We start from the raw sequence: 22,941 nt of genomic DNA on the forward strand, positions 1-22,941 counted from the left end.
ACTCATTAAATATTTTAGACAGTTTAGCTAGAATTTTAACCCTTAACAGATGTCCCCCCTGTTGTTCCTCAAGAAACAAAATGTTTCCTTGACGGAACAGTAAAAAGAATATAATAACTATTGATAACTAATAATATGTGAACAACAATATAGAAAAGGAAGAGAGGAAAGTTTTGTCCAGAGGGGCGATTTTTTTTTGTCCTCATGAACTGACGCTTTGACATTAGTCTTGCAAAGGGAGGGCCTCTGCAGAGAATACATATTACAGATGGTGTATATTATAACAGAAAGAGAAAAAAAAAAACAAAAACAACAAATCAAAACTGTTCATTTAAAGTCTCTGAAAGTCTTTTCTTAGATGTCCTCTAGGTGTAGTCGTGGAATGGAAGTCTTTTCAGGGGTTGATGTGTGGATACTGGTAATCAGCCAGGAAATTTCCTACAAAATTGAGCTTAACACAACTTTAAAATAGCTTTGTCAATAATCAAATCAAACAATGAAAGTTCTCAAAAACATGTCTAAGGGAATTCAGAATCTTAGTTGTTACACATGAAACATATAATAAAACAAAAATTGAAACATTCTTTAAAATTATAATATTACTATAGTCCCCCCCTTATGGAGGGTAATTGAGAAGACAATTGCTGCGATATTAATTATTAAAAATAATTTTTTATCTTTGTTTCATAACTTTTTGCATCATCTGCCTAATTATCCTCATGCCATTATGAGAAATTAAAAAATCTAATATAATTGGTAACAGGTGTCAAGGCCAAATTCAACACTGTATTTATCATGACACCTGAGATAATTATGGGGGTTACCATAAAAGAACAGAGAAATGATGGGATATGAGCATTCCCACACTTGAGCAGTATGTACTGCCCATACAGTATGCCAGGCTTAAAAGAGGTGGATGGAATATATGTCCATGCCACCGAACATATTGGAAGAAACTGAGTCAGACTTAATCAGATGCATGGGATTGAGATGTCCATGGCATCAGGCATATAGAAGGGAGCATAGAAGCCAGGTGTAGAAGTGAGATGGGTGGGATCAATACTTCCAGCCATCTGTACAATATTGTGGGGAAAAATAAAATAAAATATTAAACCAAGAGAATCCAACCTCAACATTTGTCAAAAGCCGTTCCCTTGGCCATACCTTGACTTCATGCATGTCTCCCCTCATGTGACAGTTCAGTGTCTGCTCTTGCGTGTATTCCTCTTGTGATTGGATGGCATCTTGGCCAACTGGCATCTGATAACTCAGAATAAAGGCAATTAATGTCTTAAATGATAAGTTCCCATAATCCAAGTCTCATATGTATTTAAAAATTGAGGATAATAAATGATTGCAAAAAATGTGAATACATCTTGACTCAGAACACAATATATAATTATGCAACAATTTCAAATAATACCCCTTTTTTAAAAACTTAGTATACAATTACTTTTGTGAAAAATCTGAATATATTTAAATACAAGTTAAAGCATAACAGAATCTCAAAGAACTTTTTTTTTTTGAAAAAAGAAAACTTTTACAAATGTTCCCCTCTTTTTTTTTTTTTTTGGAATATGCTTATCAAAAATAATACTTCTAGAATCAATTTACACTTGCCATGGCAAACAATTTGCCAGGGAAATGCTTTAAAGAGTTTGATCAAATAATCAGTTGAGAAAAAAAAGCAAAAACAAATAACTCAGAATATGGGAGCACAATACTCCTAGAATTAACATTGTATAATAAAATCAAAACCATCTTGCAATGTTTCAAAATTAGATAGACAAATGAATAGAAGAAAATACACATGGAACAATAAAATACAGTGAAATTCAAACTAAGGAAATCTAAATGAATATGAACTTAATATCAATAAGAGTATTATAAAATATAAACTTGATCACATGACTATAAAAAGCTTTTACAAATATTCTCCTTGTTTTAGAAACTAAGTATAAGACACAATCTCAAAAGCATGAAAATCTCTATGAAAAGAAACCCATACCATTAATTTCAAAATGTATATGTAATAGCATAGAAATCCTATGTAACCTCTGAACTGATACTATTAATAATCTGAGTGAATTTAGAACACTTTTGATTCCGATATCTAAAATCCCCAATACTCATATCAATACCTTGCTGCTTACTTCTACATTTCTGTAAAATATATATCCTTCCATGGCAAAAGAAGCAGAGTCTTGAACTATGTTGATGATTGTCATTCTTATTCAACTTAAGTTTTTCTTCTTTAACCCCTCTATATTGTCTGTCAGTCTTTTCACCATACAAATGCTTTATAAGATTACTAATTAAAGACAAAAGCAGGTTAGCAAAATTATGAACAAAACGAGCATATCTAGAATTTAAAGAGTTTTCTAAGGTTGTCTTAGAAGCACAGCCAGGCTGGGGAAGGGCTGAGCCTGAAGCTGCAAATGCAGGTAGAAAAAGTTGAGCATGCGCATCAGATCTCTGGACTTCCCAGGCAGGGGAAGCAATGGGCTTGGCCATAGGAGGAGTAGAGGGTGGGGTCTGGAGAGGAGGGGAGGGACCAGAGCAATTTGAATCAGACTTGATTTTGAACTCAGGCCTGGATTCCTCTTCCCCCACTTTGCCTCCAGGTGCTAGGGGATTAAAAGCTTCTAGAGGGTGGGTCATTGCCTCCAGGCATGCAAAATTAAAGCAACAATTACTGTTAGAACTGGGAAAAGCTGCGGGAATCTCTTCAGGTTTCTCTGAAAAAGCATGGTTGGGAGAGGGAGAGATATTTCCTTGTGTGAGTAAGTTGCTGGCTCTTTTAACAAAAATAAAAAGAAAAATAGAAAATCCACAAAAACAAAGCATTAACATGATCTTATCTCCCATTTGTCTGGTTAAACAGACTAAAATCAAAAATAGGGTAATTAGGGAGTTTAAAAGGTCCATTCGAAAAAATTTAAAGGGAAAACACCTGGCAATTCAGCAGTACTTAAGATTTAGGTTAGGGTAGGGGAAATTTCTTACCCAACCAGAAGATCAGAAGACTGAGGTTTAGCTTTCCTCTTCGTGGTCAGCCATCTGTTAAGGGTTAAAATTCTAGCTAAACTGTCTAAAATATTTAATGAGTGGTCGCCAATCAATTACAAGCTTTAGCAAGAGTTAGACTTTTAAGCATTTATTAAGGAGAATAAGAATTTGGTAAAGAGAGAGAGAAAGGCCTAGATTCCTATCTATTAAAGGGAGAGCACATTTCTAGCTCCCTTCTCCGCCAGCGTCCTCAGGAAAAAAGCCCGAGACTCCGCGCCAGTCTCTTCCTTCCTCCTCCCACTAGTCCGCGTCACTTCCTGATACCAAAGACAAGACTCCTGGTCTTGCCCTCAAAGACCTTCGCTTCATGGGCAGAACTCTTCTACAGTTAGTATCCAGCAGGTGGCGTTATTCCAATCGTTACAGTATTCAAATACTATCAGTTCTTCTTTTGATGGTTTGCGTTTTTATACGTCCTTCTGATAGCATCCTGCTCATCATTTCTTTCATACTTACTACTGCTACCTGTATTACCCTCCATCCTATTCCTTCCCCTTGATATTTACTCTATTTTCTATCTTCTTTCACCCTATCCCTCCTTGAAAGTGTTTTGTTTTTTACTGCCCCCTCCCCGAATCTGTCCTTCCTTCCTTTGCTTCTCCCCCCCTTTTTCCCTTGCCCTCCCACTTTCCCTCAGGGCAAAATAGATGACTATACCCACTTGAGTGTATGTTATTCCCTCTTTGAACCAATTTTGATGAAAGTAAGGCTCACTCACTCCCCAGCTCCTTTGCCATCTTCCCCTCCACTCCATAACCTTTTTCTTGTTTCTTTTATGTGAGCTACTTTACCCCCTTCCACCTCTCCCTTTCCCTTTCTTCCAGTGCATTCCCCTTACCCTTTAACTTTATTTTAAAGATGTCATCATGGGTCAGCTAGGTGACACAGTCAACAATGCACCATCCCTGGACTCAGGAGGCCCTGAGCCCAAATCCAGCCCCAGACATAAGCCACCCCACCCTACCTGCCCCACAAAAACAAGGATAAACAAAAAATAAATGCATTACAGATATCATCCCTTCATATTCAATTCACTCCTGTGCCCTCTGTCTAAGTATATTCCTTTCAGCCGCTCTAATACTAAGAAAATTTTTATGAGTTAGAAGTATTAGCTTCCCATGTAGGAATGTAATCAGTTTAACCTTTTAATGTCCCTCATGATTTCTTTTACCTGTTTACCTTTTTATGCTTCTCTAGGGACTTGTATTTGAAAGTCACATTTTCTATTCAGTTTAGGTCTTTTCATCACAAATGCCTGAAAGTGTTCTCTTTTTCATTGAAGTCCCATTTTTCCTCTGAAAGATTATACCCAGTTTTGCTGGGTAGGTGATTTTTTTGTTGTAGTCCCAGTTCCTTTGCCCTCCAGAATATCATATTCCATGCCCTCCGGTCCTTTAATGTAGAAGCTGCTAGATCTTGTGTTATCCTGACTGTAGCTCCACAGTATTTTAATTCCTTTTTTCTAGATGCTTACAATATTTTCTTTTTCACCTGAGATCTCTAGAATTTGGCTCTAATACTCCTGGAAGTTCTCCTTTTAGGATCTCTTTCTGGAGGTGATCGGTGGGTTCTTTCAATTTCTATTTTATCTTCTGATTTTAGAATATCAGGGCAATTTTCCCTGACAATTTCTTGGAAGATAATGTCTAAACTAATATTTTGATCATGGTTTTTAGGTAGTCCAATGATTTTCAAATAATTCCTCCTGGATCTATTTTCCAGGTCAGATGTTTTTCCAAGGAAATATTTCATATTGCCCTCTATTTTTTTATTCATTTGGATTTGCTTTATTGTGTCTTGCTTTCTCATAAAGTCACTAGCTTCCATTTGTTCAATCCTAATTCTTAGGTAATTATTTTCTCCAGAGAGCTTTTGTATCTCCTTTTCCATCTGGCTTTTCAAGCTGTTGACTTTTGTCATGGCTTTCCTGCATTGCTCTCATTTCTCTTTCCATTTTTTCCTCTACCTCTCTAAATCTTCCCTCTATCTTTCTTACTTTCTCTTCAAAGTTCTTTTTGAGTGCTTCCAAGGCTCTTCTTCTGAGGGTGTATTCTGGTCTACCTTTCCCCCAAAGAAGCTTTCTATGGTCTGCTATTTTCTCCCCCTATTCATCTTGACCATCTATTTCTTAGCTTTTAACTCCTTATTAACATGTAGAGCTGCTTCCAGGACTGACTGTCCTGAGCTACAGCATGGCCTAGGGGGTGATTAGGCTTGTTCTCAGCCTGCTTGGCCTGTAATTAACCATGGCCCACTTTCTCTTTGACCTGGAAACAGATGTCTGATTGAAATCTGATTCTCTATGGTCAGAGGCTTGGAGTGCCATGCCCCTCCCCCACTGCATGACTGCTGTACTAGTTTGCTTGCTGGTTCAGAACATGGGCACCCCACCCCAATTTTAGCAGAGACTGCAGCTATTCCCCCCAACCACTGAACCCCCTCACCAGTCCACAAGCCGATCTTCAGAAGAAGCAGCTGAAGATTCTGAGGCTCTTGAAGGCATGGCCTGACCAAGGCTGGTTCTGCTCCTCATTGCACTCTTCTCTCAGCTGGAACAGCACGTGATCCCAGTTACCTGATTAAGCCATTTTGGGCTGGAAAATAGTCTCATTCTTCTTTTCTGGGTTATGCTGCTCCAGGAGTTGTCTTATGGCATTATTCTTGGAGTGTGTGGACAGGTTTGTTGGGAGCAGGGAGAGTCACAGCCTTTCCTCTGCCATTTTGGTTCTGTCCCGCACCCCCCCCCCACCCTCTCCTGCCCAGGTTGCTTCCACAAGGTGGATTTGAAGAGAGAGAGCATTCCAGGTTTGGGAGATAAAGTGTCTTGCTCGGGGAACATTCAGGAGGCCAGCATTATTTGATCAAAGAGTACCTGGGAAGGTTTAAGGTATAAAAACACTGAAAAAGTGGAAGGGGTAGGTAGGAGATAAGCCAAGGAAAGAGCCAGACAAAAAGGAAGGGAAGAAGGAAGTTGAGCCAAAAAGAAAAACTACAACAAAAACAGGCTTTACATCGAACTCTGTTTCTGAAGAGGAGGGTGAATATCAAGAAGGTGAAAAGAAGAGAAAAGGAGGAAATTTTCAGGCTACTCATAGAAGGAATATAATAAAAGGTCAACATGAGAAGGAAGCAACAGACAGAAAACATAAGCAAGAAGAACAAATGGAAGCTGAAACCCAAACAGCTTGTAATCTATAATAAAAAATGGGGGCTGAAACCATTAATCCAGTTTCTACAAAGAGAATGCAAGTAGAGCACAAGAGATGAAGATCTTACTTCTGACTTTATCCCCCAATGGAAGAATTTTGTTCCAGATTTCTGTGATGAAATAATGAGATTTAGCAGATACTCAAAGACCCACCTGGAGATTAATCTAGACTGATTGAATCAAGTGAGAGTGATTAACTGCTGATTAGCCTACTTTAAGTTAACTGGATTGTAATCACACCTTGAGAACACCTTCAGAACCAATGGATTTGGATGACGCCAACCAATCAGTTTGAAGCAGTGTGTAAGGACCGCCTCTGTTCCAGACCTATAAAAAGCTTCCACAATCAGTTTGCTGGAGAGAGTTCATGATTGAAGCAGGCTTATGGCAGAGGACTTGAGGAAGGAGCAGACCAGGCTGGAACTCTAGGCTAAAAGACTTTTTTCTTAATTTTCTGAACTCCATGGGAATATCTGTATGCTTTAATAAATGTTTAATGCCCAAGGACTGGTGCTAAAGCTTCTAATTTAAGGTGACCACAATTTAGATTTTAAACATCACATTGCTAAATTTAAAAACAAGTTGAGGACTTGATTAATGGGAATTACCATTTTGTTGAATTAAAATTGTCACAATTTTTCTTAGGGTACACAACACTATACATTAAGGAGAACGTAGGTATTGAACTCAGCTCTAGTACCCCTTAATGTTTTTTTCTGTTGAAATCTTTTAGCATGTTAGCAGTTGTGCTCTTTTTTATATTTGTATAATGATAATGTTCAAGTACTTTAAATAAAGATTTTTTTAAGCTGTTAAAAAAGTGGGAGGGGTTAGATTATGAAAGACTTTTAATGCCAAACTGTAGGCTTAGCACAGGAGACAGTTGGTGATATGATAAAGGTTCAAGAGACTCAAAAGGACAGAATTGAATTAGTTCACCAATGTAATGGGTCAAGATGAGGAAAGCTGGAGTGTGTGGCTAGTGAAAGAGTGATGGAGAAAACTGAGGGTTCTAAGTATTGGAGGTCACGGTATGGATGAAATGCAGGGTTTGGTATTGGAAGGGGGAGGTAGAAAGCCAATAAACGGTGATCAAAGAAGGCATGAACATAAGGTGGTGCATTTGTGCAAGATCAAGGGAGTGGAATTCAAGTGTTAGTCACTTCCCCCAACTCCCTTCTTGTTTGTATAAATGTTTACTTGTGTACCTTGATCATATGAGATAATTTTCCTTAATCTTATTTTGTCTTCCCTGACCCTTCATGTATTTCTCTTCTTTCTATTCTTAAGATCAACTCAGCAGAACAACTCGAGGTTCTTATCTCATTACACTTCCTCTATGACCCTTGTTGAAGATAGGATTTAGAGAAGACATATATATCATCTCCCTATAGTTAAATGTAAGCAGTTTATCCTTTTTGGTGCCTTTATGTTATCTACCTATATTTACCTTTTTAAAAAAATATTTCTTATAATGCTGATGAAATTCAGAGTTTCTACATGGCTCTGTTCTTTTCAGCAATAATACTTGGAAATCTATTTCATCAAAGATCCATTTTTCCCCCTGTAGCATCATAAGACAGTTCTCTCCTTAAGTAAATTCTACTTCCCAGTGAGTGACTCCAGTTCAAGGGTCCTGAAGGAGGCCAGACACTGAAGATATTCTGCCAGGGAGGGCATTATCTGCAGTATGGTCCACTTACATTAATTGAGAACTGACTGCATTCTCTTTTGCTGAGTAAAGTATTCCTCACTGTAAAACTATACCCTTTTCCTTCTGAAAAAATGTATTCCAACCTCTCCACTGCTTATTAGTGTTGACTGCTAAATCATATATGATCCTTACTGTGGCTGCTCGGTACTTGCATTTCTTCTTTCTGGCTGCTTGCACTTTTTTTTTTTTTTAACCTGGAAGCTCTGAATTTTGACTGCAATGTTTATTGGAGTGTTCATTTTGGGGTTTCATTTATGAGTGGATTCACCAGTGGATTATATCTGTTTATATTTTGCCCTCTGATTCAGTGATCTAGATAGTTTTCCTTTAAGATTTCTTGAAATATAATACCTAGGCTTATGTTTTGATGATGGCATAGTCCAATGATTCTTAAATTGTCTTCTATCTTTTCAGTCTTTTGATTTTGTTTTAATGTTTCTTGTTGCCTTATAGAAGTCATTGTCTTCTGTTTGGTCCATTCTGATTTGCAGGGAGTTTGTTGCTTGGGCAAGGTTTTATACCTCTTGTGCCAAGTTGTTAATTTGCTTCCAGTTCTTTTTTCCATAGATCTCATTTCTTTTCCCTTTCTTTTCTTCAGCTCTATAATTTCAGGGAGGACCTGAGTTCAAATCTGACCTAAGAACTTACTAGCTGTGTAACCTTGGACAAGTCACTTAACCCCAATTGCCTTAAATGTCTGGTGCTATCTCCAGTTATCTTCACATATATCTTGTCACTGGACCCAAACTTTGCACAGCCCTCCCTCACTTAAATCCAATTCACTGCGAGTCATGGTATCTTCAAGAAAGGACAAACAATAATAACAGTCATTTCATTTATAAAAATATATTTAACCCCTTTAAAAAGAACTGGTTCATCTCTTCATTGGATTTGTGCCCAAGTTGTGTTTTTCTTTGAGACTTTGCTTATACATGTTTTGGAGGTGTTGTGATCTTCTGGATTTGTGTCTTGAACTCCTTATTGCCATAATATCTTTTTATGATGAGATTCTTATTTTATTTGCTCATTCTTGTAGTTTACTTCCTGACTTTGGACTTAATGTTAAGGTCAGGCTCAGAATACTTGTGAAGGGAATGTCTGGGCTGGTTCTGTTGCTGTTTTCTTGGGATGTTAAGCATTGTGCTATTCCAGGATCTCAGGAATGGTTCAGGCTTGGGACCTGCAAGCTTTCAGTTCTCCCACAGTAGTGTAATCCAGAGCAAAGTTTGATCACTGCCTTTTCTGATACAAATTCTGCAATTCCTGACCTGGATTTGAGTCTTGAGCAGCAGTAGCATGATGCTGGACTCAGTTCCTATAATGCACCTGGGCAGTTCTGCTGTTTCAGAACGATCGACCTGAAGGTTCCCCTTGATCTGGAATACCTGCCCTAGTTATTTTTCTCCAGCCTTTAGACTAGACTAGAAGCTAAAATGAAACCCTTCCCACTCCTGGCGTCTGAGTTATACCACTGCTTCTAGCTTTTAAACTTGCTCTTTTCTTGGTACACAGCCCAGGGCCTCCCAATGCTTCCTACCAGGGAACACTTCCCCTGGGTTCAGCTTCCCTTTATCCACCTTACCCATGTCCAGGCCTGGGTAGTAGGCAACAAAACTGCCAATTTTCCCCTTTTCCCATCATAGCACCATGACATCGGTCTGGAACCTTCTCTTTCCCTGGTACACATTGGTGCTGGAGTGCTCTATGGCTGTGCTTCTGGCCAGACTCTGTACCCAGTTTCCATAAACTTCTCTGTCTTCCTATGCTGATCTGAGCTAGAAAAATTACTTCCTGTTACTTTTTCTTGGCTTTTCCCATCACAGTTCAGTCTGGTGCATTTTCTAGATCTGTTTTGAGGTGCTCTGAGTGGGAATTGGCTTCTAGCTATTCTGCCACTATGACTCCTTCTGACTCTCAAATTGCTTTCCAGAAAGGCTAGATCAATTTATATCTCTGCCAAAAGTTTTTTAATTTGCCTGTCTTTCTATATCCCTTCCCATTACCACTATTTTCCTTTTTTTTAAAAAATATTTCACAATCTGATGGGTGTAACGTAGAACTCAGTTGTTTTCAATGTTCATTTCTATTACTAGTGGTTTGTAGAACTTTTTTTATATAGCTAATGATAGCTTTCATTTCTTCTTTTGAGAACTGCCTGTACTATCCTTTGACTTTATTTGTTGAGAAATGACTCTTTTCTTATATATTGAATCAGTTCCCTATGTATCTTGGATAGTAAAACTTTATTGATGAAATTGGTTGTGAACATATTTTCCCCAGTTGACTTTCCCTTCGAGTTCTAATTGTATGATTTTGCTTATATGATTAAGCTCCAAATGTATACATAACATAAATACAAAAGAGCGTATGAACAAATTAGAAAAGATAAAGAGTTACCTTTCACCACTGTAAATAGTGGGGCAATTCTTGACCAGACAATAAATGGAGATGACCTTAAGATTGGAAAACTTTTACACAAACAAAATTGTACTGTCTTGAATATTATCTTCAACCCAAAGTACCACATTTTAAGAAGGACATAAATATATTATACATCCAGATAAGGGTAACATCATGATGAAGCACCTTGAGATCATCATGCCAAATGAAAACGCATAAGAGTCACTGCCCTGGCTGGCACACCACTAAGAGTAAGATAAAGAAGGATCTCTGGTAAGCCCTACATCTTCTCCACCCAGGGTTTCCTTAGCGCCCAAAGTAACTTGAATCACCATTTCCCCTGTTGGGGGAAGAGTGGAAAACTGGGAAGTTGCATTGATACTTTCTCCTGCCCACTGCTTAGGAGCTAAGTCATAAGGCAGGCAGCTGTTAATTACTGTCCTACACTATGATAGAAGAGAAAAGAAAATGGATTAATTAATAATAGAATTCAGTTGGAATGAACATCAGAGGGCATCTACATGCCTTCTACATCATCCCCTGCAAATAGCCATAAGCCACTGAAGGCTTGCTGAGACCTGCAAATCATAACCCTCTTGGTCCCCAACCTCAGAGGCAGAAGGAAGAGGAAGGGGAAAAAATAGAAGATACAGAGACGAAAGGGCAACAGAACAAAAGTACGAGGAGTTTACAATTAAAAGGATAGAAGAGGAAGAAGAAGGCAGGACAGCATGGAGCAGTATATAGCATATTTAAGGTGGAATCAGGAAGACCTGACTTCAAATCCCTTGGGCATGTCATATAACTTCTCTGTTCTTCAGTTTCTGTAGAATCAGGGGGTTGGACTCGATGGCATAAGATCCTTTCTAGCTCTAAATCTATGATCCTATGTTATAATGGTAGCCAGTGGTCACTAAGCCAGTTTTGCCACCATTTTAAAATATCCTATCCTCAGTAATACAGGTTGTTTCATTGGTAGGCACAGCTCTTTCCTTAAAACTGACCATAACTAATACTCATAAACAACCTAATTAAATTCCTTTTTAATTCAGTATTTATTGAACACCTATTATGTCCAAGGCATAGCTTGTCAAGAGTTGAATGGAGAGTAAGAACTGGACTAGTACCTTCCTGAGTTCTAGTTTTAGCTCTGAACTTTCTACATATGTTACTTTAGAATGTTTTGTTTGTTTTTACCATCTTTGTGTTTCTCAGGAAGGTGTGTGTTGATTCCCACCCCCTCCACTATTAAAGAATTAGAGATTCCTCTTGGCATAGCTTAAAGTTAATAAATTGCACCCCATCCAAGCTCATCAGTTTGATGCCACATATCTTTATCCTTAAAGATAAGCAAAATCTGTACTGCTACGAAGTGGGGAAGTTTTGAAATGATTGACTTTCCTTTTTTAATTCCCTCTTTTTCTCTTGCTCTTGCCCACATTTAAGAAAAAAAATACACAGGGCAGTCTGCATTGTGTTTGATTGTCAGTGTCATCACAATGAGCAGGAATGTCTTTATCACTGTAGAAAATTAGTGCCACCAACATGGCCTATAGCCTGCCAAATAAGTAATGTGAGAGAAGGCTAGAGAAAAAGGAGAAAAAGGAAAAAAGAAATGTTTGTGTATGTTCTCCAGTTCCACCTAGGCACAGATTTAATGTCTTCTCTGTCCTGTTCCTCCTCCCCCACCAACAGTCACAGTCAGTCCTATACCCTACAACCCAAGGCAGTGCTATGACTGTAACTGAAACTTAAATAAAAAGGATATGAAGAACAAAAATAGAAGGAAGTGAAGAAGATAGGAAAAACAAAAAAAAATTTAAAAGAGAGAACAGAAAGATCAGGTTGAAGGAAAGAGGGTAGAACAAAGGGATACAAAACAAGGCAAAAATATCAGGATCTATTTTACCTTCATTATTATTTGTTGGTTTTGGGTTTGGTTTGATTTGGTTTGGTTTGTGGGGCAATGAGGGTTAAGTGACTTGCCCGAAGTCTCACAGCTAGTAAGTGTCAAGTGGCTGAGGTTGGATTTGAACTCAGGTCTTCCTTAATCCAGGGTCAGTGCTTTATTCACTGTGCTACCTAGCTGCCCTATTATTATTGATAATGGAATCCTGCCTGGCCTTGTGAAGCAGGGCAAGGTCTTTAACTTCTCAGAATCCAAGGCAACACTCTAAAATTCTAAGTAGCTAAGAAAGCATCAGCTTTGATAGAGGGAGTTTGTTACCAGGAGTTTTCTGCACCAATGAAAGCACAGGTCTGATAAAAGAAAATATCAAGATAATTATTAAGATAAAAGAAAAAGTAAAATAAATTTAATAAAAATTAAAAGATAAAAGAAAAATTATGTGCTATGGTTCTATTTATATCATGTCATGGTCAAATGTCCTCATAAAGAAAATGGGACAGAACATTCAGAAAATAGTGTTGCCTAGTTTTCATCATCATCATCATATTAGCTTTATATAGTGCTTTTCAATTTACAAAATGCTTTTACATACATTATCTCATTAATATTTGTAAACCTTTAAGTTCTATTTGAGTGTTAATTGCTATTAGTATTATTGATCCTAGCAATTATATAGGAGGCAGGGCAGTTATTATTTCCTTATTACAAATGAAGAAACAGAAGTTTCCAAATTACCTGGCTAATAATTGTGGAGCCAGGACTAGAGCTTACTACTTTTAATTTCCTAATCAACTGGTTTTTTTCCTACCGTGTGTTGCTGTCTCTCCTATAAGAAAGAAATACAGAGCTTTTGTGGATCAAGAAACATAATTTATTGTGATAATATATCAGTATTCTTAGAAGCTTCATAAGTAACTGTTACAAGGAAAGGAGAAGAATACAAACTTTCCTTTTGTTCACCTTTAGGCTCTTAACTTCTTAAGAAAATGCCACAAGAAAAAGAAAATGTCTTATTCTTGGCGAGGACTCCCGGAACTTACTGATGCACGTAGAATGGAACTGAAGCAACAAGTGGACAATTACATCAAACGGCACTCAGTAAGTGGGTTCCTCTCATGGGAAGTTTTATTTCTATTGATACTTTATGTTGTAGATAGCAAGAATAAAAAGATCATACATACCATGTTTCACAGCTAAAAGAATAGAAACAGAGTGTGTACAAGGTGGGTCAAAAGTCACAATGTTTTAATAACTTTTTGAAACTTATTTTTTCCATTTTTAAGATTTGATTTTTTGCATGTGATGTAAATTCACTACCTATATATATCTATATATATTATATATGGTATTGTAAATTAAAAACAAAAAATAAAGGCGTTATTAAATATTGAAACCCCTTTGTGACTTTTGGTCTACCTTGTATATGGCATAATTAAAAAGTGTATTTATGTATTTCTTGTGAATGTGGATTACATTTTGCTACTTTATCCTCTGCATGGATATTGTTTAATCTTCACCAGTGGAGGAAAGCATTAATTCCAATAATTTAAAACCATTATTTATGGTCATCTCATCTATTCCAATTACATGTTCCCATTCCCCATGGCATGAAAAAATGCCTAATAAAACAGGACTGTGGTTGCAAACCAGTCATAGAGGGTACAGCATCTTGGTAAAAAAAAATCCATTGCAGAAAGTATCCTTGCTTCACCCACCAAAGAACCTTTCCTGGGGGTAACTGTCCCCAGGAAAAGTCACTAGTCCTGTTCTCAGTTTGGCTTATTTGGGAGAATTTGACCAGAAAGTATGTCTGATTTCTCTTCCAGGTATGTAAAGATAATCAAAGAACACAGATGAGTTGTGAGTTGGGTGTCTTTAGAAAGTCAATCAGTGCAAAAATTTTATGTGTTATTGGCCATATATAGAAATATCCATCTGAAGAGAGGCATACCTATCAGCCTCCACTTCTCAGCTTATTAAATTCAGTATCCTCTGTGTAAGAAGGCAATTACATATACAGTTTATTTTAGAAACATTTCCATTTGAAAATCAGATTAAATAAGAAAGTTCTGACCCTTTAAGGATTACTCCTCAGAGAACTGGAAAACCAAGCCAGCCAAAATAACACAGTGGTCAAGGATTCTAAATAGCCATGGTTTTCCTGTACTATTGCAAACAACCAATCCCCAAATTGTGCTGATGATTACATGGGAAATAATAACTAAAGTATTATTTTTCTGAAAGTCAGATACATATAAATGTCAAGCTCTGTTATCTAGCACTTTACCAATGGCAATAAACATTGACTCTATTATTGTTAGTCTAGATCTTTTATGATTTCTGCTTTCCTCCTTTAACTTCATCCCCTTACCTTCCTGATATGCTTTTTTCTTTTTTTCTTTCTTTTTTTGGTGGGGCAATGAGGGTTAAGTGACTCATCCAGAGTCACAGAGCTAGTAAGTGTCAAGTGTCTGAGCCCGGATTTGAACTCAGGTCCTCCTGAATCCAGGGCTGGTGCTTTATCCACTGCGCCACCTAGCTGCCCCTTCCTTCCTGCTATGCTACAGTTGCTTGTAAGCTCCCCTTACATCAGTCCAAATTTTCATCCTGAAGGTAAGCTTAGAAAACCAAGATGGAAATAAAATTAGGACATTGAATTTGCAGGTATTAGAGAAAAACAGCTGTTCTATGACCTTTATGGTTAGAGGAGAGAGAAATTAGTGCATATACTGTCATGATAACTATTTTGTATCTCTCTTAAGGGCTCTGAAATGTCAGATGTGGCCAGCAGGGAACTCCACACCCAGGCTCAAGAGCGGCTGGGGCACTACTTCCTAGGGAGGGCTATAGAAGAGCGTGCCCAGCAGCGAAGGGAGGCTTTGCAAGCTCAGATCCGCACCAACATTGAGCAGCTAATGAGTAAGTGCTGAATTCCATGTGTGCTTTCTGTAGTCAACAAATTGTATAATATAAAGCTAAAATTCTAGCTAGTCTGTCTAAAATATCTAATGAATGGTTGCCAATAAAATATAAGCTTTATCAAGAGTTAGACTTTTAAGCATTTATTAAGAATAAGAATTTGGTAAAGAGAGAGAGAAAGGCCTACATTCATCTATCTATTAAAGGGAGAGCCCATTTCTAGCCCCGCTCTCCACCAGCGTCCTCAGGAAAGAGCGTGAGTCAGAGCACCAGGCTCCCCCTTCTTCCTCCTACTAGCAAATGTCACTTCCTGACGCCAAAGAAAAGATGCATGGTCTTGCCCTCAGAGACCTTCACCTCATGGAGGAGCTTTTCTACAGTAAGTCTCCAGCAGGTGGCGTCATTCCAATCGTTGGTGTCATTCCAGTCATTACAATAAGACACATCAGGTCAAAAAAATCATAGAGAGGGACCATATACTAATGACCTGTCTAGTCCAACCACCTGTCTCCAAGTATGCTTTTACTTAGAACAATACCTTCAGGAAGGAAGATTCCACATCCCTAATCCCTCTCTATTCCCTGTCATCTGTCATTTAAGCATATTCATTCTCCCTCAGTGATACTGAAGACTGTTGACTCTCTAAGGCTTTTCCCCTTTTAGTTTCAGTTGCCTTTTTGTTATTTCTAAGTAGTGAATAATGTTAATAATATCATCTTAAATTTATTAGCATTTTATGGCTTTCAAGCCACATTTACAGGTGCCTTCTCATTTGATCATCATGACAACACTGTTTGAATAGATAGCACAAATGAGCTATTTGGTGAGTGAACCAATCTGTGAGCTACAATGTTTCAACCCCACTCTAGGAACTGTGCTTTTAGTATGTGTGGTGGAAATCTCCATTGTCTGCTACTTAATGCCTCTTGCTTATTGTTTTGATGTATTGGGATTAAGGTTTTCATGGATCTTTTCCCAAAAAGGTGGGTTGTATTTTCCTTTTTAGCAGTTACTGTTCTTAAAAGAAATAAACTTTTTTTAAAAATCTACACAATTCCATAATCCTTCTAAGTAGGGCCTAGGTCATTTTTTGAAAAAGCAGATATCATCCATAAGTGAGAGTGTTGGTCACTTGGTACATTGTTGTAGTCTGCATAGAATTCAGACCATTGGTCTCCTAAGTTCTTAGTTGATGGAAACAAGATTCTTGGAGACTCATAGATCTGGAGCAGAAAGGGGACCTTAGAGTTCATAAAGTCCAATCAACCCTTACCCCCATTCTCCCATTTTGTAGATAAAGAAATTGAGGTTTGGGGAGTGGGGTGAGTGATTTGCCCAGGATCAAACCGGATCGGAACCCAGGACCTCTTGATTCCAATTCCAAGGTCCTATCCACTATACTGTGTGCCTCTCTTCTTTTATTATAGGTGCGCCAAATCTGAAGGAGACTGCAGGACAGGAGCCTGAACTCTTCATAAGCAGGTCTCGGCCTGTGGCCACCAGAGCCAAGCAAGCCCATCTTGCCACACTAACAGAGAAACAAGCACCTTGGTGGAAGAAACTTGGGGATGAGTTTGGAGATGAAGAAGTTATCCCAAAAGAAGCTCTAAATATAGATTTGGGAACCTTATTTATTGGTGGAAGCAAATCTCCTTAGGAACCTAGCCTGGGCACCAGTCCTAGAGGTGTCCCATTATAAGAACAGTATTCTAATTAGGACTATCACTCATCACTACTGGAAACGCCAAGAGGTTTGGGTAATCCATGGGTCTCCATGACCTCAATTCCCTGCTCCCCCTCCAATAAGGCGGTTTCTGTATTTTAAGGGGATAGTTAATTTCTACCTCTAGACCCCTTCCTTCCTCTCCCTTTTCATTCAAATATCCACTAGCTGTTTGCTAAAAGTTCTGAGATACAAAAATAAATAAGATGTGATTACTGCCCTCAAAAAACTTAAAATCCTGAAACAAATGTCAGTAAGGTCTGTGCTCAAAAATGGGAGCATTCATTTTTTCTAAAAATTTTATCTAAACGAATTCTCTGATGTCTTCTAGGACATACACTGCAACTTACTTTAAAACTTCTTCCCTTCAAAAGTCTTTTAAGTCAGGAATGACTGACCTTGATCTTTCTGTGCCTCAAATCATCACAGTTTATATTAGAGCTAAAGTAAAGAATTACAGTCTTTACCAAGCAGAGTTAAAAATACACTTGTAGCTATCACAGAAGGAAACCATGGAATCCAGGTAAAGCGCCTATAGGCTTTTAGGATTCTGACTCCCAAAATATAGGGTGGGTTAAAAGCTGTTAATTATTGAAAGGAGGTCAGGTTAATTGATGATCTGTAACAGGTAAGGATCAAAAAGAAAGATTCTGAATTATATCCTGGTGTTTGTTTTCTGTAAAACCCTACTCTTATGGGTTTTTTCATCCTTTAATGTTTGTGCTTAGCTATTTTAATAAAGAATTTTATTTTTTATAATAAAAACATATTTGAGTGACCATTCTATGCCAATAGGAAGTTTGGCTTTATGGACCATCATGCTATCACCAAGACACCACTCCTCACCTTCAGACAGTGAATCTTAGTCAAAATAGCTAAAAGGAATAAATTGTCACTTAGGTGCTGAGCTTCTAAATGTAAATATTAACATGACGTTACATCTAATTAATACTTTTGTGTTCCTCTTTCCTGAAAAGTTCGATTCAGATGTAAGTAGAAACTGCACACAACACAACTTACCTGGCCATGCCCTTCACAGAATTTGCCAGAGTGAAATGGTACAAAACTGAGATGTGTTCCCACAGATGAGATATGGAAGAGAGAAAGATTGTAAGAAAGAGCAAGTACTCATTAGGAGGAGGCAGCAGAAACATGGGGCAGAATTATACTATAGTGCTTATTGCATATAGCTATATATTTCTCTAATTTCCCTCATTTAAATACTTAACAAAACCTCACTAAAATGGGATCCTCATGGCACAGAGGCTAATAGACACTCATTTTATCTGTGAGCTTAGTAAGTAAACTTCACCTAAAAGGAGAACTGATGTAAAGACTATACATCACATCAATAAAGACTAAGCTTGAGGTTAATCCTTTTACATAAACCACACAGTGTCCTGTTAAAAACAGGACTAGACAAAATTACACAATACACAATCACTGGGCCCAGGGAGCAACACTGCTTGCTTTCCCTTTCTCTCTCTCTCCACAAAGGGGTCCTTCTCAGCTTCTATATCTGGACTGGGTTCAAACTTGGGGGAACCTCAAAGAGAGGGGTCAGATTCTTCTGTCTTCCTCTTTATGCCTCTCACCCTGGAGCCCCAGGGACATTACTTAAAGCTTTGGTGTGGCCCATCATAGGTTCTCACTAAAACAGTAAAGCAGAAAGCTATTCAATGTACAATGTAAATTAGGCTTAGGGCAGCTATTTCTTCAAACAAAAGGAAGACTTGAAAGCATTCACTGACAAAATCTTATGAAGCAAAAATATTTTTTTATGACTTTTACTCAAAACAATTTGAGGGACTGTTAAATCAGCATTTCATCTCTGACCTACTTCTGTGCTTGCCTAAGTATAGGCCACTATGCTGCCAGGGTCAGGGAAGGACTCCAGTCAGACCCTCAGCCTCACCAAGTAGAGGCTTGGATTGTCCTAAATTACTCGGCAGAAAGGAGATAGACAAAAGATGAGTCAATCAACCCCCTTTTACAACCCACTAGGTGGCACAGTGGATAGAGCACTGGGCCTGGAATCAGGAAGACCTGAGTTCAAATGCAGCCTCACACACTAGCTGTGTTACTGTGGGAAAGTTACTTAACCCTCAACTGTAAAATGAGATGGAGAAGGAAATGGCAAATCATTCTTTTATTTTACCAAGATGTGATTGAAACAACTGAACAACAAAAATGTCTGTGCCTCTTCCTACTCAGTGGCTAGTAAACTTAAAGTGCCAAATTCCATCAGCTTAGAGCCACAAATGTCCCCTGAAAATGCCAGGGGAGCAAGCCCTGGTGCACACTCCATGGGATGCAATCTTCACTACACTGATGCCAAATTATATAACATCATAGGATGTGGAGGGGAGACGGTAAAATTCTGTTTAGGGCCAGCTCTAAGGAAGTTAACCAGAAGACAAAGATCATGAGAGACATACTCAGTACTATTGACTGAGCATTGATTCCCTGTAGCAAAAATCTTGCTATTAGATGCTGCTAAAAGAGCAAGTAGGATGTGGTCCTTAGTCTTGAGGAGCTACTAATCTAATGGGAAAATCATAGTTTCTGCCCTTGTCCAAGTCACTTATGTTGGCCAGGGGGAGGGGGTCATGGGAGACAAAGGCGGGGACAGAAAATCTTAAGTAATATAAGGAAAATATATATCTTCATAGTTGTGTATGTCAAGAGAACCTGACTAATGTTCAAAATCATCCCCCAAAATATCACCAACTGTCACCATCCTTCCTTTTCCTCTATTTCCTGGTGAGACACCATCTTCTCAGTCATCTAAGTGCATAAATTTGGAATTATCTTTGATCTCACCTCTTCTCCATTTCCCCCATTCAACTACCAAGATGTTCTGTTTGTACTACCACAATCTCACATTTGTCCACTGTTTTCTATTCCTACTTAGGTCAGGCCCTTGTCTCTTGTTACCTAATTTTTGGTGACAGCTTCATGACTGGTCTTTCCACCTCCAGACTTTGGCCTCTACATTCCATTTTTTACACTGTACCTTGTGTGTGTGTGTGTGTGTGTGTGTGTGAGGCAATTGAGGTTAAGTGACTTGCCCAGGGTCACACAGCTAGTAAGTGTAAAGTATCTGAAGCCAGATTTGAACTCAGGTCCTCCTGAATCCAGGGCCGGTGCTCTATCCACTGTGCCACCTAGCTGCCCCCTACACTGTACTTTTTATGCTCTTTCTAATGTAATATTCTGGTCTGTTCCTGCTCTGCTAAAAACACCAACCAAAACCAAAACAAAATTCTATGGCTCCCCATTGCCTACTGAATCAAGCACAAGTTCCTGATCCATTTAAGATCCTCTTATCAATACACAGATATGGGGGCCAATCCCAACTGAATGGCTTCTAAGGGAGGCAAACAAATATACATACAAAAGTCAAAAAGGAATAGTATCTCCCAAACTTAGTAGAAATTTCTACGCTTTATATGTGCATCTATATTTTTTTGTTATAACTTTTCCTAGCTAGGTGGAGACAAATAGCCAGATCAGATAATTAGAAAGAACCAAAAGGGATCTCAGATGCTTTTGTGTGCTAACATATTGCTGTTGAGAACTTTCCTTGTACTTCCAAGGGGATTAATTCTATATGTTCTTGCTCAGTCTCTCTGTATGAAATCTAATCCCTTGCTGTTTGTGATTGTGTTGTTCCTTGGCTTTACTGCATTTCTTGTTGTTACAAGGGGAAAGGGAAGGTGCAGGGACAATATTTAATAAATACTTGTAAAGCACTTAGCACAATTCAGGGCACATGGCAGGCGCTTAATAAATGCTTTTTCTTGGGGCAGCTAGGTGGCGCAGTGGATAGAGTACCGGCCCTGGATTCAGGAGTACCTGCCTGAGTTCAAATCCGGCCTCAGACACTTAACACTTACTAGCTGTGTGACCCTGCGCAAGTCACTTAACCCCAATTGCCTCACTAAAAAAAATAAATAAATAAAAATAAAAAATAAATGCTTTTTCTCTTCCCTCAATAAATTCTGGGCTGAAGCAAGGATTTTCATTATCACCATAATTATTTGACAAATCTAACAATGCTATCTATAGCAATAATAAAAGAAGACAAAAGAGAACAAGTATTGACAAAAAGGAGACAAAAATGTCTCTGAATTACATGAATGATTTACTTAGAAAACCTAAAAGAACCAGAAAAAAATTAAGATATATCTTCAAACTACTAGTATACAAAATCCACAAAAATCATCACCCATGGGGGCAGCTAGGTGGCGCAGTGGATAAAGCACTGGCCCTGGATTCAGGAGGACCTAAGTTCAAATCTGGCCTCATACACTTGACACTTACTAGCTATGTGACCTTCGGCAAGTCACTTAACCCTCATTGCCCTGCCAAAAAAAAAAAATCATCACCCATATAATATAAAACAAAAACTGGAAAAGTAACTAGAGAAATAAGTTAAAGTAACAAAATTCCTCAAAAGAATTATCAACCGAGACACATTCAAAACAAATACAATTACAAAAGAATTTTTAGGGAAATAAAAATATAAATAATTGGAGAGGTCATCTGACCTCCCTTGGCTTCCTTTAAGTCCCAACTAAAATCCCACCTTCTAGAGGAATCCTTCCCCATACACACCAGTCAGTGGTGAGAGCAGGTCTTTCTGAAGAGCAATTCAATGAGGGGAGAATGGAGGTATCCTTTATTAAATAGGGAAGCTGGGAATTTACTAAATAAGGAAGTTGGAAATCAATACCTAACACCATGCCTGTGGATGAAATGAAAAAGGAAGGAAACCATTTCTTACCTGTGTGCTGCTTCTCAGCCCCCTTTTGTAGGGTCACTATCTAGATCTTACTCCCCAAGCATGCAGTGTATCCAGTGTCTGGGCCTTCTCAACACTCTTGGTAATTCCATTAGCTCTAATGGACTCAACTATCACCTCTGTTTTGATGACTCAAATCTACATGGTCAGACCTCATTTCTCTCCTGAGCACCAATCTCTCATAAAAAGTATATAAAGGCAAAAGTAGACCTTAAATAGAAGTGATGGTAGATTTGTTGTGGAGCCATTTTTCAGTCATGTCTGACTCTCTGTGACCCCATTTGGGGTTTTCTTGGCAGAGATACTGGAGTGGTTTTGCTATTTTCTTCTCTAGCCCATTTTACAGTTGAGGAAACTGAGGCAAACAGGGTTAAGTGACTTGCCCATGGTCACACAACTAGTATGTATCTGTGGCCAGATTTGAACTCAGGAGGATAAGTCTGACTCTAGCTCCAGCACTTTATCCACTAAGCCCCCTCAAGGCCTGTGATCAATAGACCTAAAATACTATGGACTAAATCTCCTTCTTTCCTCCTCTCCCCACCCCTAGCTATGTAGCACCATGGGTGAAACTCTAGTTCTGGGGTCAAAAAGACCTGAATTAAAATCTGTTCTCAAACACTTACTAGCTCTGTGACCTTGGGCAAGTCACTTAACCCTGACTCACCTCTGTTAGTTCATCTGTAAAGTGGGGATAATAATAGCATCTGCCTCCCAGTATTATCATGAGGATCAAATAAAATCATACTTGTAAGTGCTTAGCACAAGGCCTGGTACAAAGCAGGTGCTATATAAATGTTTGTTATCATCATCAACATCACTCTTCAAGTAAAAGTTTTGCACTAAACTGCAAAAATGGGAGGTGCCCTTGTTGGACATTTTAGCTATATATCTCAGGCTTCTCAAACTCAACATACCCAAAACAAAACTCCTTATCTTTCTTCCTAAACTTGACATTAAAAAATAAAATAAAAAATAATTTCCCTATTTCTATCAAGGGTACCACCATCCTTTCAGTTACTGAGGTTCATAAACTCTGTCATCTTCACCACTTTCATATCCAACAATTGCCAAGTTTTGTCTGTTTTAACTCCACGTCTCTTTTCCATCCCCTTCCTTCTGTTCCTAAGGCTGACCACTCTGGTTCATCAGGTCTTGTCTAGGTTGTTATACTATCCTACTCATTGGTTGC

General features: G+C 38.4%; 1 protein-coding gene across 5 annotated transcripts in view; it reads left to right on the plus strand.

Annotated features, from left to right (window-relative positions):
* Window positions 1-17,660, plus strand: part of IQCB1 (IQ motif containing B1) — a 69,822-nt gene extending 52,162 nt beyond the window's left edge. For all 5 annotated transcript variants that reach the window (XM_043990413.1, XM_043990414.1, XM_043990411.1 and 2 more), the window contains 3 exons: window positions 13,267-13,398; window positions 15,063-15,219; window positions 16,647-17,660. In XM_043990413.1, the coding sequence (XP_043846348.1) occupies window positions 13,267-13,398; window positions 15,063-15,219; window positions 16,647-16,876 (519 nt within the window). In that variant the 3' untranslated portion in view covers window positions 16,877-17,660. The remainder of the gene's footprint in view (window positions 1-13,266; window positions 13,399-15,062; window positions 15,220-16,646) is intronic.
* Window positions 17,661-22,941: the final 5,281 nt, after the last annotated feature.

The sequence above is a fragment of the Dromiciops gliroides genome, chromosome 3 (genome assembly GCF_019393635.1).
Source record: "Dromiciops gliroides isolate mDroGli1 chromosome 3, mDroGli1.pri, whole genome shotgun sequence".
NCBI lineage: Eukaryota > Metazoa > Chordata > Mammalia > Microbiotheria > Microbiotheriidae > Dromiciops > Dromiciops gliroides.